Below are 14,337 nucleotides of genomic sequence, written 5' to 3'. Positions count from 1 at the left end.
GTGTATGATTGCCGTTGTTGTGGCTCATGCCTTGAAGTAAAGTGTCTCTGATATGTGAGGACTTACATTGGATTTTGTTTTTGACATCATTGTGTAGTTAAACTTTTGGTGGATGCTCAAATGCTTGAGTTGGGAGCTATCTATTTTTCTTTGAAGTTCATCTTTCTACGTGGGTTAATATCGACAATATGTATTTGCTACGTACGAACTAGGTTGTGTGACGAACCATTTATAATGCGAACATGCTTTCAAATTTGCAGAAGACATTTTACCGGATCTGCTTTGCCAGAACCTAATAAATTTGCAGAACGCATTTTACCGGATCTGTTTTGCCGGAACCTAGTACCGGAGCTAGAGATGCTCTGACGTTGTACAAGCAACCATTCCATTCCGCCGTCTACAAAAGTGACCGAGTTACAAATCGCCACTCCAAGCATTGCTAAAATTCAAGCCGCCTCCCCGTCCAAGTTCTAACCCCGGTACCACCGTGCCCCTCGCCGTGATCTCCCGCCCGATCCGCATGGCTGGAATCAGGCTGACGCCCGAGGAGCCTGAGCTGCCGCAGGGCACCCCGCCCCGCCCCCAGCTGCCGCTCCCCGTCGCCGGCTCCGGCGTCACAGCGGGCGGCGGCGGCAGCGGTGGCCTGGAGATGGCTTCGGACGACGAGCGGTCAGTGGCAGCGGACTCGTGGTCCGTGCGGAGCGAGTACGGGAGCACGCTAGACGACGACCAGCGCTACGCCGACGCTGCCGATGTGCTCGCCGCGGCGGCGGCCGCCGGGAACTTCCCCTCCGCTGCCTCTGATTACTGGTACTCCCCGCTCTTTCTTCATGCAAATTAGCTGAGTTTGAAACGTAGATCTACTGATTTGTGCAGGAAATAATAATGTTCCTCTAGCTTCAGTATGGGGTGGCTGTTAAGAGTATGCGATGCATACATAACATTCTAGAATATTTGTAAGCCCTCAAAAAGATCAAGATGCCCTGCCATAGGTGATATTGGATCAAAGCACTAGAGAAATTTAAAGGGGTTTAGATATTTTTCGTGAATGGTCTAGAATAAATTACTACCATGACTCGTTGCAAATGGTAGAAAAATCTAGATAAAAGATAGTTGTAGGCAGTTTTTTAGTGTTTTGGTGCAGGGCTTGCCACATGGCTCAGTCATATACTCCTTCCGTCCACAAATATAAGATGTTTTGGATATTTCAATATGGACTACATATGGACCGAAATGTGAACGAACACACCAAAATGTGTGTATACATCCGATTCAGAAAAAAGTTAGAACATCTTATATTTGTGAACAGAGAGAGTATTAAGTATAAATATAAGGGTGTCCTTACTTTCATGTAACTAAAGTACAATAAACAAAATATAAGCACGACTAAACTATCACAGATATGAGTTTGGAATGGCTGTGAGAAGGCTATAGTACATAAATAGCCACCAAGAAAAGTTTATATATTGTTTGAAATTTCTACTATTATCAATAAAAGTTAGAGTTATTCCCTGATGTGAGGGTTTGGGGTTTGGTCGTCTTGTGAGTCTGTACACCCTCATATAATGTGAAACGTAGAATTTGCACGCATAATTTTCTGGGTCTCCTATAGTTATTATGCTTACCATTCTACATTATGCACTTTCTAATTATGTACATCTACGAACAAAGGTGGGAAGTTCATAAAATGTGTGTCACATTATCACTCCATTACTACTACGAGATTAGCATACGCGTATTCAGACCTAAAATGTAACAATTTTCTCGTCTTGTATCAAGGTAGATGAACATGTTATCCAAATAGTAGAACTATATGACAACTTCAAATTAGTGTATTTGAGAAGAAGAAAACTCTATTCGCTATCTTGTTATTTAATAATTTTCTCAATAATTCATACAAATGTTGTAAAATACCCTCGTGCCACGACAGTTCTGACAAAGATGACCAAGATCCTAATGAGGAAGGCTCAATGTTGGGGCTACAAAGTTATTGGGATGCTTCTTATTCTGAAGATCTCGCAAATTTTCAAGAACACGGGCATGCTGGAGAAATATGGTAATTAAATTTTAAATTCTTCTATATTGATTAAAGTGTCTAATCTTGTATAGAAAAATCACATGACGACATATCGGTTATTAAAATAAAACCAAAAGTTTGTCACTAATTGGTTTTACGATGTAACTGTTTTTATTGTTTAGAATTTGTATAGTGCAAATTATAAAGTGTTAGCTCTACTTTTTTATTGAATACAACTTTATTATTTTTATTTTTCTTTTATTGTCAACTATTTTTTGTATGAAGCCGTTGATCATCTGTATTATAGACATAGTGCATGCATTTGAAAAGAGCCATTGAGCATGCATACTCACCTTTTCTTTCTGGTTCCTCAAACTTAGAATCTGGAGTACAAGCACGCACTCACACCAAAACCCACTTATTTACGTAATTGACAATTGACATAATAATAGAGATTTTCTAGAAAATATTGAATTCTTCATTGATACTTTAAGGTCCCCAGTGCTATTTTGCGGAGTATATCGAATGGTTGAGTTATTCATTATTTGTCGCTACTGAGCACAACATTTCTCTTTTGGTAGGTTTGGTGCAGATGTAATGGATACTGTTGCCATTTGGACAAAAAAATTGTGTGTAAGCTTTATCCAAGGTGGACTTTCATCGGCTAATGACGACATCAAATTTGAAGTTGATGATAAACACTTGTTTGACTACCCCGTGCTCGATCTTGGAACTGGCAACGGCCTCCTTTTGCAAGCACTTGCCAAGCAGGGGTACAAACAATGAGTAATCTTAAATATGTTTTCTTATTTATACCCATTACACATAGTAAGGGTTTATTGAATTAATTATGCTAATTCAATAATATGGTACTTAAGAAATGATGTCATCATGTTGCATAGTTTGTTAATACAATTATTTAGCTTAATTATGTGCGCAGAGCAACTTTTAACGTATTCCTAACTTTCTAAGAACTGAACAGACTACTCCCGAAATACCCATTCTCAGTTCTAGTTAAATATTTCCGTTTTTATTAAAGTGAGGCAGTGCTTTTGAAAGCCACTGTCAATGCCAAAGTTGCCCTTATTATGGATTTTGAAGATCATATGTTTGCAGAAGAATGAATAGTTTCAATTTTCAGGTTTTCAGATTTAACAGGAACTGATTACAGTGAAGGGGCCATTGAACTTGCAAGAAACCTTGCTGCTCGTGATGGGTTCACTACTATAAGTTTTTTGGTCAGTATACTGTATTCAGATGGAATCCTCTTATATTTGTATGCTACAAATATTGTCAAACTATGTTTGTCTACGAAGTCTACACTTTGTTATTATATTCTAAATTTCTTAACTGTAGTTAACATGTTGTTACATATTCTGTAGCCTCAAAGAGAAAGAGCGTATGACAACAATAGCTACTTTCACTAGTCTGGACGAGTCTTAGCTAAACGAGAAGCATCTTTGCATCTTGTCGAAAAGAACAAACACTTACTAAGAATCTACATAGTTTGTTTACCCAAGTCGCCTCTTTTTTCTTATATTTCTAACATCTCTAAAAGTAAAAGCATGAAAGACCATAAACGAGGGGAATGTATACTATTTTTCCGTCATAGCAGGTACTATATCCAGTTTGTGGCAGATAATGTCAACAAAAAGTGCAGTTTCCCAGGAAGAAAATGTATTCAGCCCTAAAGCTCCACCACATAAAATAAAATCAATTGCCATGAATTGAGCAAACATACTGAAGAAATAAAATATCTAGTGGTAGTTTGCATGTATATTCAAAGGCTCACTTTGTGAAGTGTAAAGATACTCAACTTTGTACTTGCCATGCATGCATTTTTTTCTTGAAATTGGTGAACTCTTTGTTAATCTTTTGTTTACTGCTATTCCTCCATAACTGGACTTGCTCTTAGCACAACCAATTGACATACGACATAGGAAAAGTTCATACAACATAGTTCAAAGACATATGACATAGTCGTGAAACAACACATATTCCAATGCCATAGGATATAGCAGTAGGAGAAGCAACACTTCACCGGCATTTTCTGAAGTGGAAGTGAATGAATGCGTCGTAGGGGTTATCATAGTCCTCGTTCGGTGAGGGCTCTGGCGGCGCGGGCTTGTTCATTAGCGAGGGCTTTGGCTCGGGAAGCCTCGATCCCCTCCCGAAGCGCCTTCGCATTCTTCCGACGGCGGCAGGCGGCAGACTCCTTCGTGTTCAAGGAGCATTGAAGGATGCCGTGGACCACCTGCTCGTCCTCGGACGAGGATGGCATGGGTGCTGGAGCGGAGAAGGATGCGTCGAGCGAGCCGAACACACTGCGCGAGCTGGATCCGCCCAGCAGGAGGGCCATGGTGCCGCCTTGGACGAGCTTGACCACCGTTGCTCCACCCGTGCCGGGCAGCCGGGGACGGAGCTCGAACTGTGCTGCGGTGGGGACGGTGGGCGGCGATGATGGCCCGCTGCCACTTGACTCGCGCCGGGGTGGAGAGGATGACAGACAGCCTCGGGTCTCCACCCTCGGCTGGCGGAAGGCGAGGTCCTCGTTGTCCTTTGCCTCTAAGAGTTCCCAGTCGATGCCATCGTCCACCGATCCGGACATGGGAATGGTGGATGGAGGCGGGGCGGAGAGCTGAGGAAAGTGAGTCGATTTGGGGCTGGACATTTTTTCTGTTGATTTTGGGATAGCCCAGGTTTGGTCTGATGTGGCAGACATGTCCGTTCAGCCCCATATCCTCCCCATATGTGGGCTGGGTTTGGGGCGGTCTGGACAGCCCAGACAAATGGAGAGGTTTGGGGAGGCCCGCTGGGCTGTTTTTTTAGTCCTGACTGTCCGGGCGGACGAATGGGGCAGGTTTGGGGAGGGCTGTAGGAGATGCCCTTATCAAATGGTTATTAAGTGCTTACAGTTATGGTGTTTTGACGACTGTAGTAACTCATATTTCTGTCTTCACCAGGTTGATGATGTACTTGAGACAAAGTTAGACAGGAAGTTCAAAATTATTACAGATAAAGGGACATTGGATGCCATTGGATTGCATCCAGATGGCCGTGCAAAAAGGTACAGGAACTACGACTCGGTCATTCTTTGGTTAGCCACCCCCTTAAAATTTCCTTTTCGCTTTTGTCCACTTCCGTGATTATCTATAGCTGCGGAATTAAATATTGTTGGTATGTTCTGTGAGATTTGATTATCTAACAAGGACCTTCAAATTTTGCATACTAGAGTTGGAATGGCTAGAAATCTGGAAGCATTAGGTCTCCTATCTGGATAGTTTTTATTTGTTGGCATTCTGTAATAGTGAATAGCATAGCTTTAGCCTTTAGGGCTTTAGGCTGTATGAGCCCAACTTTCAATTTGGTTTAGTTTCAGATCTGCATAGTGCAGTAGATAGCCGAGTTTCACTGCTTAGCAGCACACCATGTTGATTTTAACAACTCAACCAGTGAGTTATATTTCATTGCAATGCAGTATATGCACATACAGGATAGGTTAATGGGGTATGCGGTTCCAATACACAAGAAGCCTGTGTTAAAGATATCTTAAGTACGATTCAATAATCAGTATCATGTTGAGTTAACATTGTTCTCTTTATGTGTTTTTTTTTTTTTGCTTCAGAGTGATGTATTGGGAATCTATATCAAACTTGGTTGAACCAGGTGGCCTTGTGGTCAGTACTTTCTCGTGCAAACTCTCTGAAACTCTTATTTTACACCAGTCCCGTAGAATTGAAACTTATGCTTGTGTCTTCAGGTCATAACATCATGTAATCACACAAAGGATGAGCTTCTGCAAGAAGTAGAAGAGTTCGGTATGCGGAAATTTGGTCAGGAGGACGCAGACAGAGGTGCAGGTGATTCGCACCAGATCTTCCGATACTTGGATCATGTCCAAACGTATCCTACCATCATGTTTGGCGGAGTTGAGGGGTCTCAAGTGTGCACCGTGGCTTTCCAACGGGCGTGAAAGGCCAGCTTAAGAGTTTTTCTCTCTATGTTGTAGCTCTTGTAGCTCAATTTTATCCTCAGGTTGTTGTTGTAGCCTATACTGGCAGTCCTTTCCAGTTTGCAAGGACAGAGAGTAAGAGAACACTTATGAAGCAATTTTTGCATAGTGCAAACGAACAAGAGGGACACGATGTACTGTATTATTTATGTAACCGTGAACGTTTGCCCATTTTCATAGATTTTCCCTACTTTTTCCAAAGAGAATGCGGACGTTTTAGTGCCCGGTGTCTTCCATAGTTGGGCACAAAATTTTCACTGCCATGAATGTTGGAAAGCTGTGCACTCACTCACACTTGCCTAGGGTTTCTTAAACTTTATATACACATGCCCACTTCAATTTCACTTCTCATCTCCATGACTTGTTAAGTCAAGTGTGTTGTTCCTAGTATGTGCTTTGTGTACAATTCTACGGAACATCTTTACACTTGCAATGATTTTGCATCTTCTGTATCCTATGAATGACAGCGTTGATCTCCCTAACCTCATCCAATGAGACTAATATTTGACAGGACCTAACCGCCATTCTCCCTGTGCAGCTTGCTACTGGATGCTGATGACATGCTGTTGAGGTGGCGTCGGCTGCAGGCTCTGTGAGTCCTCAGTTCCTACAGGTTCTGTAACTGGGGCCGCGCCATGCACATCCTGCATTAGCAAAAAAATCTTACATTCTGATTGAAACTGAGGGTTTATATACGTGACTGGACATGGGTAAGACAGATCTGTTGTTTGTTCAAAAAAAAAAAAGACAGACCTGGTGTTGGCTGTACCGATGGAGCAATGTGACAACTGATATCAAGATAATGTAGATGGGTATGATAACTCCGGCTGTTCTGAACATCAGCAGCTGTCTCATCAACGTAATCCGTATCAGAATAGCCCATGAATCACATTCAGGGCAAGAAAATAGAAAGGTCTAACCAGGTTACATGATTCAGTCTCTTACAGTGATCAGTGCCATCGAGTACACCTTGGGGCCGCCGAGGACAAGCGAGATTGCGTCACGGAGCACCAGCAGAGCCATCAACTGAAGGTGCATGTTTGGGAACAAATATGCGTTAGTTGGATGCAGCACGAGCATGGAAGGTTTACATTCTACGTATATCACTTACGGCGATGGCAATCACACGGCAGTAGGTGACGCCTTTTGGATTGCAAAATTGAGAGGCAAAGCTTGATGTGCCAGCAGCATGATCACCGGTTTGGGAAACGTTTTCTCCAGCGTTGAGATTCGCTGGTGTTTCTCCAGCTCTCCTGCAGTGAGAAGAGAGGGCCTAGGATGTTAGATAGGCCCTTCTCAGACGAAAAAATTACCAAGGATCTTAAGCACCAAGTGACACCTGAAGCTAATTTGGTTTCTTCCGATCCGAAACAACTTCAAAGGGGCACTGTAGTTCGGTGTAAATTGCTGTGCCATAGGTAGCAGAGGCAACAAATTAGTCAACAAACTATCTTTTGGCACTGAAGACTGATGATGGCTTTATCAGGAAGTAAAGGGCAAACTGAATTCAGCTGCTTCTTTCTGGTTTCCGTTGAGAATTACTCACCTGTAAGCATATCTCACATATGGTGTCTCCCTTCTCGTTACACCACCTCTGGATGCATATGTGGTGAGCGTACTGCAGGCAGCAACAAACTAGTTCAAATAAAACCTCAATTGGCAGGAATAAATGGGCATCTGCTGGGAAAAATAAAAGGGCAGTCGAATCAACATGAAAAACATGATTCTACCGACACAAGGATAATACCTCGAAAAATCCGATTCGGTTCCGATAACAGAGAAGAACTAATTCACTGATAGTGATATGGAAAATAGAAATTTGTGTTCCCGGTGGCATTTTGATATGGACGTATCTGATACGAAAGCGAGCCGTGTCCCATTGTTTGAAGATGCGGTGACGAATAATAAGCGGGTTCTCAAATTGAGGTTATTTCTGGTGTTTAGAGTTTGAACAATTAAGCAAAATTCCATAGCATATGGAACCATCAAGCTGGGAGAGGAGCAGAAAACCTTGCCTTGAGGCTACCCTTGCAGGAGCAAGGGGTCTCCATGTAGGCTTGATCACCTTCTTCTTGGCAGATTCTGCATTCCACCACGACACCAGTCTTGGTCCTCCCGTCCTCAAAAACACAAGGATCATGATGATCACAAGCATCCTTCGCGGAAGGGGCGTCGAAGATGGTGCCCTGAAGCGTCGCCTCCGTGATCATCCGCCCCGTCATGAGCGCGAAGTGTTCCGCCATCCTCGGACCAATGGCCTTGCCGATTGAAGCGCAGCTGTGGATAACATAAGCATCCATGATTTTCAGGGACGCTATATCTAAAAGGCTGTCTACGCAATCCATGTTAATTCTCACCACATGACAAGAATTAGACCACGGACATCACACACACGAGATGGCAGGAAAGGCAGCTCTTTTTCAAGCGTCTTTCCACCAAACATTCCCTTTGCTTACAGAAAAAGGAGCTGAAAGAGCCATGTGATGCGCCCATGCACGGAGGCAGGCACGGAGACACGAAAAGGGCTATGAACTGCGTGTTACCTGGGGGGCAAGGGAGACGAAGGCGCGCCAAGCAAGCCGGAAAAAAGGCAAGGCACGATCCTTTTTCACGCCGTGAGAATGAGATGAGACATAGCAACACACGTCGAGCCTGGCTTGAATGAAGAAAGGAAGGGAGGGAGGGAGGATATGATATGGAAGCCACCAGGAGAGCGGCAGGGGGGGGAGGAAGAGGGGAGTAGGAGAGGCAGGCCAACAACGGGAAGAAGGCAATGGGAGGAGAGTAGGAGCAGGGGGACGCTTGCAGGGCGGGACTTGGAGATCCCAAACATCCAGTAGAGAAGCAAGAGATCGATGGGTTAGGTGGCCCGCTGCTACTGGCCTCCGTTGCGTTTATTTGGTTGAGAGAATAGCCTGACTGCCGCCTCGCGATTCGCGCCGCGGATCTTCGCGGGGTGTCCCGTCCGACCGGTAACTGATATCGTTGGGCAGCCCTACAAGATAGGGCTACCTGTCTGCTCCCGTCAGTCCGGGATAGATAGATAGATAGCCCTCATTTGCCTTATCTGTGAAATGAAATGTTCCTTTTTATCTCGTCCACCGCTGTATATATGGTGCCCTGTTGATTAGTTTCCTGATTACAGTAGGATATAAACAGATTGGAGACGAATTTGTTTCCATAAATAGAAAAGGAGGTAGCTAACCCAACTCAGAGATGCTCTGGAAAAGTGTACCTGGGAGTTGGCATGATTGTTGGGAAACCGATCCTGCCTTTGTGCTGCCAAAGCCACCAAATTTCATGGGGTACAAAACTCATCCATTGGCGGAGCATGTTTGCAAGATTCACGGCCCTGGTAACTTGTGCACTTACCCGGCCTGCTGCAATCATTCAGGGAACGAACGGCCGAGAGCCGCCGTGAAACGTCCCTTTCCCTGCCATTCGACCACGGCAACGAGTGATTACTTCGTTGATCTGACAACTGGACGTGGTTGGGGGTGGATTAGGACTCCATTTCTCTCTCATCAGACGCCTATCCGGTTCTCCTGAATTGTGATCCTCCCTCTCCGAACACCTTGGCACCGCGACATGGACATCACAGAGCAGAACGCCGGTTAATTTGGATTCATGGGGCTCTTTCTTGAGAAAGACGGATCCTTTTTCCACACTGCCTTTTTGAGTCGCAAGGATTGCAAAAACAATGGGGATGTCCGATTGGACTCTACATTATTTTGCTTGCACCATACAAAAAATAAGGACGCCACTAACCAGTGAACGCCAATTTTTTAGGCAATAATCCCAGCGAACGCCCTTAGGACCGTCAGATCCCGATCAAACGCATGACAGTTACTATACGCAGCGTGCCAAATTTTCTGCCACTTTTTTGTACTACATTGCAATTTTCGGGTTGGAGCATAAAAAATCCCTTACAACAACATAACAATTTTATTTGTTTTCGCATGATAATCTGACGCCCTTTTTTTAACATTTCAGAAAAACTAAGAAGTTTTTTCAAGAGGTCCGAGTGAATTAAAGATTTCCTATGAGTTGTAGTGCAATGAACTCTTTAGGAAAAATTGGTATATGATTCAATTGTACGCATCAAATAACCAACATAGGAAAAATTCTTGAGCTTTGCTAATTCTTTATAATTTGTAATATGAAAAGCCTTAGAATAAAAAATGCCCTTAGTTTCCAGCTGCTAATACTAATATGTCATGCATGATCCTTTTCTTGAGTCATCTTATGCTCGAATTTTCTTGTGGTGGTCACCTAAATGTTGAGTAATGCTAGACCTACGTAGGGATTCTTACGTACTTTACGTAATTGATGATTTGTCAGTTTTTAATTCGTCATTAGTTGGGGGCACGGTCCACCCTTGAAATAGGGGGGGGGGGCAGTTTTGATTAGCGTTTAGCAAATCACGTAGGTTACGTAAGTGCCGTTCGTAGGTGTAGCATTATTGCTAAATGTTTCACCCAAGCAAGAGCATAGAAGCAAAGCATTTCCTGCCCCATGCAGAGGGCCAAAGCATTTCTCGCCTTTTCCCTCCGTAGCGATGATTAGGCCCATGGGGCAGAGAAGAGGAGAATGGTAAGCTATAGGCCCATGCGCAAGTGAGACGATCTGCAGCTTTTGCAATGGGCCTCTTTTGCAATGGACGGTCACGATTTCCGCTCAACTGAGCACAAAGCCCACTAATCCACGAAAACCCTAGCGTCTCACGCCCGCCCCCACTATAAACTCCTCCTCCTCCCTCTCCGCCCGCTTTCCTTCTCATCTCTAGCCTGCGCCGCCGCCTCCACCGCACCCCCCAAAACCCTAGCGCTCGCTTCGCCCCGCCCCACCACCATGGCCGGCGCGCAGGAGTCCCTCGTCTACGCCGGTGTGATGCGCGGCCACAACGACGTGGTCACGGCCATCGCGACGCCCATCGACAACTCGCCCTTCATCGTCTCCTCTTCCCGCGACAAGTCGCTGCTCGTCTGGGACCTCACCAACCCCATCCAGGCCACCCAGGACTCCAGCTCCGAGTACGGCGTCCCCTTCCGCCGCCTCACCGGCCACGGCCACTTTGTCCAGGACGTCGTCCTCAGCTCCGACGGCCAGTTCGCGCTCTCCGGATCCTGGGACGGCGAGCTCCGCCTCTGGGACCTCTCCACCGGGGTCACCACCCGCCGCTTCGTCGGCCACGAGAAGGACGTCCTCTCCGTCGCCTTCTCCATTGACAACCGACAGATCGTCTCCGCGTCCCGCGACCGCACCATCAAGCTGTGGAACACCCTCGGTGAGTGCAAGTACACCATCGGCGGTGACCTTGGAGGCGGCGAGGGCCACACCGGCTGGGTGTCCTGCGTCCGTTTCTCGCCCAACAACTTCGCCCCGACCATCGTCTCGGGCTCATGGGACCGCTCCGTCAAGGTCTGGAACCTTACCAACTGCAAGCTCCGCTGCACTCTTGATGGTCATGGTGGCTATGTTAGCGCCGTTGCAGTCAGCCCAGACGGTTCGCTTTGCGCGTCTGGTGGCAAGGATGGCGTCACCTTGCTGTGGGATTTGACCGAGGGCAAGAGACTCTACTCGCTGGATGCGGGATCCATTATCAACTCACTATGCTTCTCGCCCAACCGCTACTGGCTCTGCGCGGCGACACAGGATTCCATCAAGATCTGGGATCTTGAGTCAAAGCACATCGTGCAGGACCTTAGGCCCGAGGTCCCTGTCTCCACCAAGCAGGTTTGTTTCCAATTCCCAGTATCACTCCTTATGTCCGTGTTTCTTTGATTGTTTACTATTGGTTAATATATGTAGATGTGTTGTTCGTATGATCAGCTTACCCTTGTGGCTATGTAGATCTGTTACATTTTGTGATCTGTATTTATTGTGGTAGTCTAATTTATGATTTACAACGTGTTAATTTCATGTTGTAATGATGATTTTTGCATTGGTTTCTTAACATTACCACGTAAGGGTTTTGGTTCACCACATTATATAATGCAGCTGAAAGCTTGCATAGTTATGCTATTTTGTTCTTTAAATTTGAACTGGTTGACTGAAGTTGCCAATTGATAAAGAGCTTTAATGCAAGCATAAGAATAAATAGCAGTTCACTACCAGTATTTTTCTTATTCAGGGAATGTACATGGATGTGCTTGTTCTGTTGGTTATTTTTCATACATTGATATGAAATGTTTTTGTTCATCTTCCATGGGGCCTCCTGCCCATCTATGTTAAGGCTGCATTGTATTGTCAAGTGAGTTATATAGGAAGCACAGGTATTTGGTGTGCATTTGTTCTAATGCATAGCTAAATAGACCGATTCTGTTTTTATGAACTATCGTCTGTTGAGTGGCTTCTTAATATGGTTCATACTGTTTGCCCAGATGCTCTACTGCACTTGCTTGAGCTGGAGCGCGGATGGCAGCACTCTGTACGCTGGTTACACCGATGGAACTATCCGCATCTACAAGATCTCGGGGTTCAGCTACTCTAGCTAGATTATGTATCTTGTTTTAGTGGCCTCTGTTCTGGTAAAACGGCTGTGGTATCTTCTTTTTTTTGACTGTCTTGAGGCGTAATATCTGCCTTGGTACTTCTGCTTAATTTACTATCTGTGTCTTAGCCGCAGTCATGATCTCATGGATAATGCATCGTTTGTTGGTTTTGGCTGTTCAATATATTGTCAAGTGAATCATGGAACCAGTAAATTGTTGCTTGTTATGTCGAAGGATTTTCTAAGAATGATGTCGATTGACCTGCAAGATCCTGTGATCTAACGTGAGTCCCTGATGCTGTATGAACTCTGAATTGCCGCCTGATGTTAATTATGTGGTCGTTGTTGTGCATCCGCTTTAGTGCTAGGTTCTAGTACCACTCAAAAGATTTTGCTTAGCTGTGCGTTAAAAGGAGCGCATACGATCCGCAACTGCGTAGAACGCCGCTCTGCTCCACTGGAGGCCAACTCCGCACGACTGGTGCCTGGAGCAAATAAAAAAAAACTGAAATAGGCCGCGGCCATAGCGGCAAAGAATTCATGCCGGCTCTCTTCTATAAAGCTAAGGTACGCCAATAGCGTACCTAAAAAAAGAGAGTTCATGTCTCGCAGTCCTAGCTCATGCCGACTTACAAAATGATATTGCTCTTGGCCGTAGATCAATCATTTAGCTCGAGCATCCCCTTTTGTTTCTTCTTGAATCAGACCCTTCTCTTCAGTGACACCTTGCTCCAATTGCTCAACTCCACCGCCATGATCACCTTCGCAACGAAAACATTGGTCGCTTCAATCTTGAGCTTCTTCGTTTGGATGGCCTCCTCAGTCTTGAGCTTCCTCCTTTTGACGGTCTCTTTCACCTCGAGCTTCTTCGTTTGGAACTCGACGTAGACCTTCATTTGCTCCTTTTTTTTTGTCGCTTTCTCTCGCCTCGTGCTTCCTTTTGGGTCATCATGCCTTGCAAAGTTTATTGCAAGGCCAATGATGCTGCATCACGCTCCTCGTCCACCTTGGAGTTGGTCTTGCCCTCGGTCGCTTCTCTCCTTCATGCTCAACTACGGCCGCTGGCCCTTCATTCTTCTTTTGGGCGGCATATTGCTCTTTAAACTTGGGGCAATCTTTGATGGTCGTCCAAAAAGGGGGGAGAGTGAATGGTTACCTGCCTGGCACCCCGAAGGAGGACGTCGAGACATGGGAGTCGGAGTGGTTTTATATAGTCGATGTCCTTCTTGAAGATCCCGTACGAGATACAACTGGTGGCAAAGGAGTCGTACCTAGGAGCATGCCGAAGCCGAGCGATTGGCCGCCCCCAATTCACACTCCTCGGCCATCACAAACTTACCATTATTGATGTGATGGCCATCGCTATAGGACGTGGAGTTCAACCACTCCAACAACGTACCCACCCAATGTGGCGGTACAACGGTTCCAACGACGCCACGTGATATGTCTCCAACGTATCTATAATTTTTGATTGTTCCATGCTATTACAATATCAATCTTGGATGTTTTATATTCATTTACAAGCAACTTTATATCATTTTTTGGGACTAACCTATTAACTTAGTGCCTAGTGCCAATTGTTGTTTTTTGCCTGTTTTTGACTTTTCAAGAAATCATTATCAAACAGAGTCCAAACAAAAAAAACTTTGGGTTAATTTTTTCTGGACCAGAAGAGACCCTAGAAGGTTAGGGAGAAGACCAGAAGACTCACGAGGGAGCGACAAGCTCGTGAGGCGCGCCCCGAGGGGGGGGGGCACAGGCTCGTGGGCCCCTCGTGGCATGTTTTGACCTAATTTCACCACTATAAATGCTCAA

General features: G+C 45.2%; 3 protein-coding genes across 4 annotated transcripts; 2 read left to right on the top strand and 1 right to left on the bottom strand.

Annotated features, from left to right (window-relative positions):
• Positions 1-408: 408 nt before the first annotated feature.
• On the top strand, positions 409-6,206 carry LOC119276729 (EEF1A lysine methyltransferase 2-like). Its single transcript, XM_037557866.1, has 7 exons — positions 409-810; positions 1,931-2,056; positions 2,599-2,790; positions 3,159-3,255; positions 4,981-5,084; positions 5,643-5,694; positions 5,778-6,206. Exons 1-7 carry the CDS (start codon positions 521-523, stop codon positions 5,988-5,990), a joined length of 1,074 nt encoding a protein of 357 aa, XP_037413763.1. The 5' UTR covers positions 409-520; the 3' UTR covers positions 5,991-6,206.
• A 125-nt stretch (positions 6,207-6,331) lies between these two features.
• On the bottom strand, positions 6,332-8,914 carry LOC119276730. 2 transcript variants are annotated; one of them, XM_037557868.1, is made up of 8 exons: positions 8,573-8,914; positions 8,045-8,306; positions 7,576-7,647; positions 7,369-7,436; positions 7,141-7,282; positions 6,975-7,055; positions 6,783-6,875; positions 6,332-6,673 (listed from the first exon to the last, which is right to left on the bottom strand). In XM_037557868.1, the coding sequence occupies exons 2-8, from the start codon at positions 8,270-8,272 to the stop codon at positions 6,572-6,574; spliced, it is 786 nt and encodes a 261-aa protein (XP_037413765.1). In that variant the 5' UTR covers positions 8,273-8,306; positions 8,573-8,914; the 3' UTR covers positions 6,332-6,571. The 2 variants fall into 2 exon arrangements, with proteins under 2 accessions (XP_037413765.1, XP_037413764.1); XM_037557867.1 differs by lacking the exon at positions 8,573-8,914 and adding an exon at positions 8,387-8,564.
• Positions 8,915-10,794: 1,880 nt separating this feature from the next.
• On the top strand, positions 10,795-12,767 carry LOC119276728 (guanine nucleotide-binding protein subunit beta-like protein A). Its single transcript, XM_037557865.1, has 2 exons — positions 10,795-11,765; positions 12,413-12,767. The coding sequence occupies exons 1-2, from the start codon at positions 10,881-10,883 to the stop codon at positions 12,524-12,526; spliced, it is 999 nt and encodes a 332-aa protein (XP_037413762.1). The 5' UTR covers positions 10,795-10,880; the 3' UTR covers positions 12,527-12,767.
• The last annotated feature ends 1,570 nt before the right edge of the window (positions 12,768-14,337 follow it).

The sequence above is a fragment of the Triticum dicoccoides genome, chromosome 3B (genome assembly GCF_002162155.2).
Source record: "Triticum dicoccoides isolate Atlit2015 ecotype Zavitan chromosome 3B, WEW_v2.0, whole genome shotgun sequence".
NCBI lineage: Eukaryota > Viridiplantae > Streptophyta > Magnoliopsida > Poales > Poaceae > Triticum > Triticum dicoccoides.
Note: the sequence above shows the minus strand (reverse complement) of the source record. Positions and strands in the feature narration are given on the sequence as shown.

What these genes read in the sequence shown, in the direction of transcription:
- LOC119276730 (XM_037557867.1), bottom strand. Translation starts at nt 8,472, where the DNA reads ATGTTTGGTGGAAAGACGCTTGAAAAAGAGCTGCCTTTCCTGCCATCT. An exon ending in GCCGTGTGATTGCCATCGCC is followed by an intron (nt 7,056 to 7,140) that starts GTAAGTGATATA and finishes ATGCACCTTCAG; the next exon opens with TTGATGGCTCTGCTGGTGCT. An exon ending in ACTCGATGGCACTGATCACT is followed by an intron (nt 6,876 to 6,974) that starts GTAAGAGACTGA and finishes TTGATGAGACAG; the next exon opens with CTGCTGATGTTCAGAACAGC.
- LOC119276729 (XM_037557866.1), top strand. Translation starts at nt 521, where the DNA reads ATGGCTGGAATCAGGCTGACGCCCGAGGAGCCTGAGCTGCCGCAGGGC. An exon ending in TCACTACTATAAGTTTTTTG is followed by an intron (nt 3,256 to 4,980) that starts GTCAGTATACTG and finishes TGTCTTCACCAG; the next exon opens with GTTGATGATGTACTTGAGAC. An exon ending in TTGAACCAGGTGGCCTTGTG is followed by an intron (nt 5,695 to 5,777) that starts GTCAGTACTTTC and finishes TTGTGTCTTCAG; the next exon opens with GTCATAACATCATGTAATCA.
- LOC119276728 (XM_037557865.1), top strand. Translation starts at nt 10,881, where the DNA reads ATGGCCGGCGCGCAGGAGTCCCTCGTCTACGCCGGTGTGATGCGCGGC. An exon ending in TCCCTGTCTCCACCAAGCAG is followed by an intron (nt 11,766 to 12,412) that starts GTTTGTTTCCAA and finishes CTGTTTGCCCAG; the next exon opens with ATGCTCTACTGCACTTGCTT.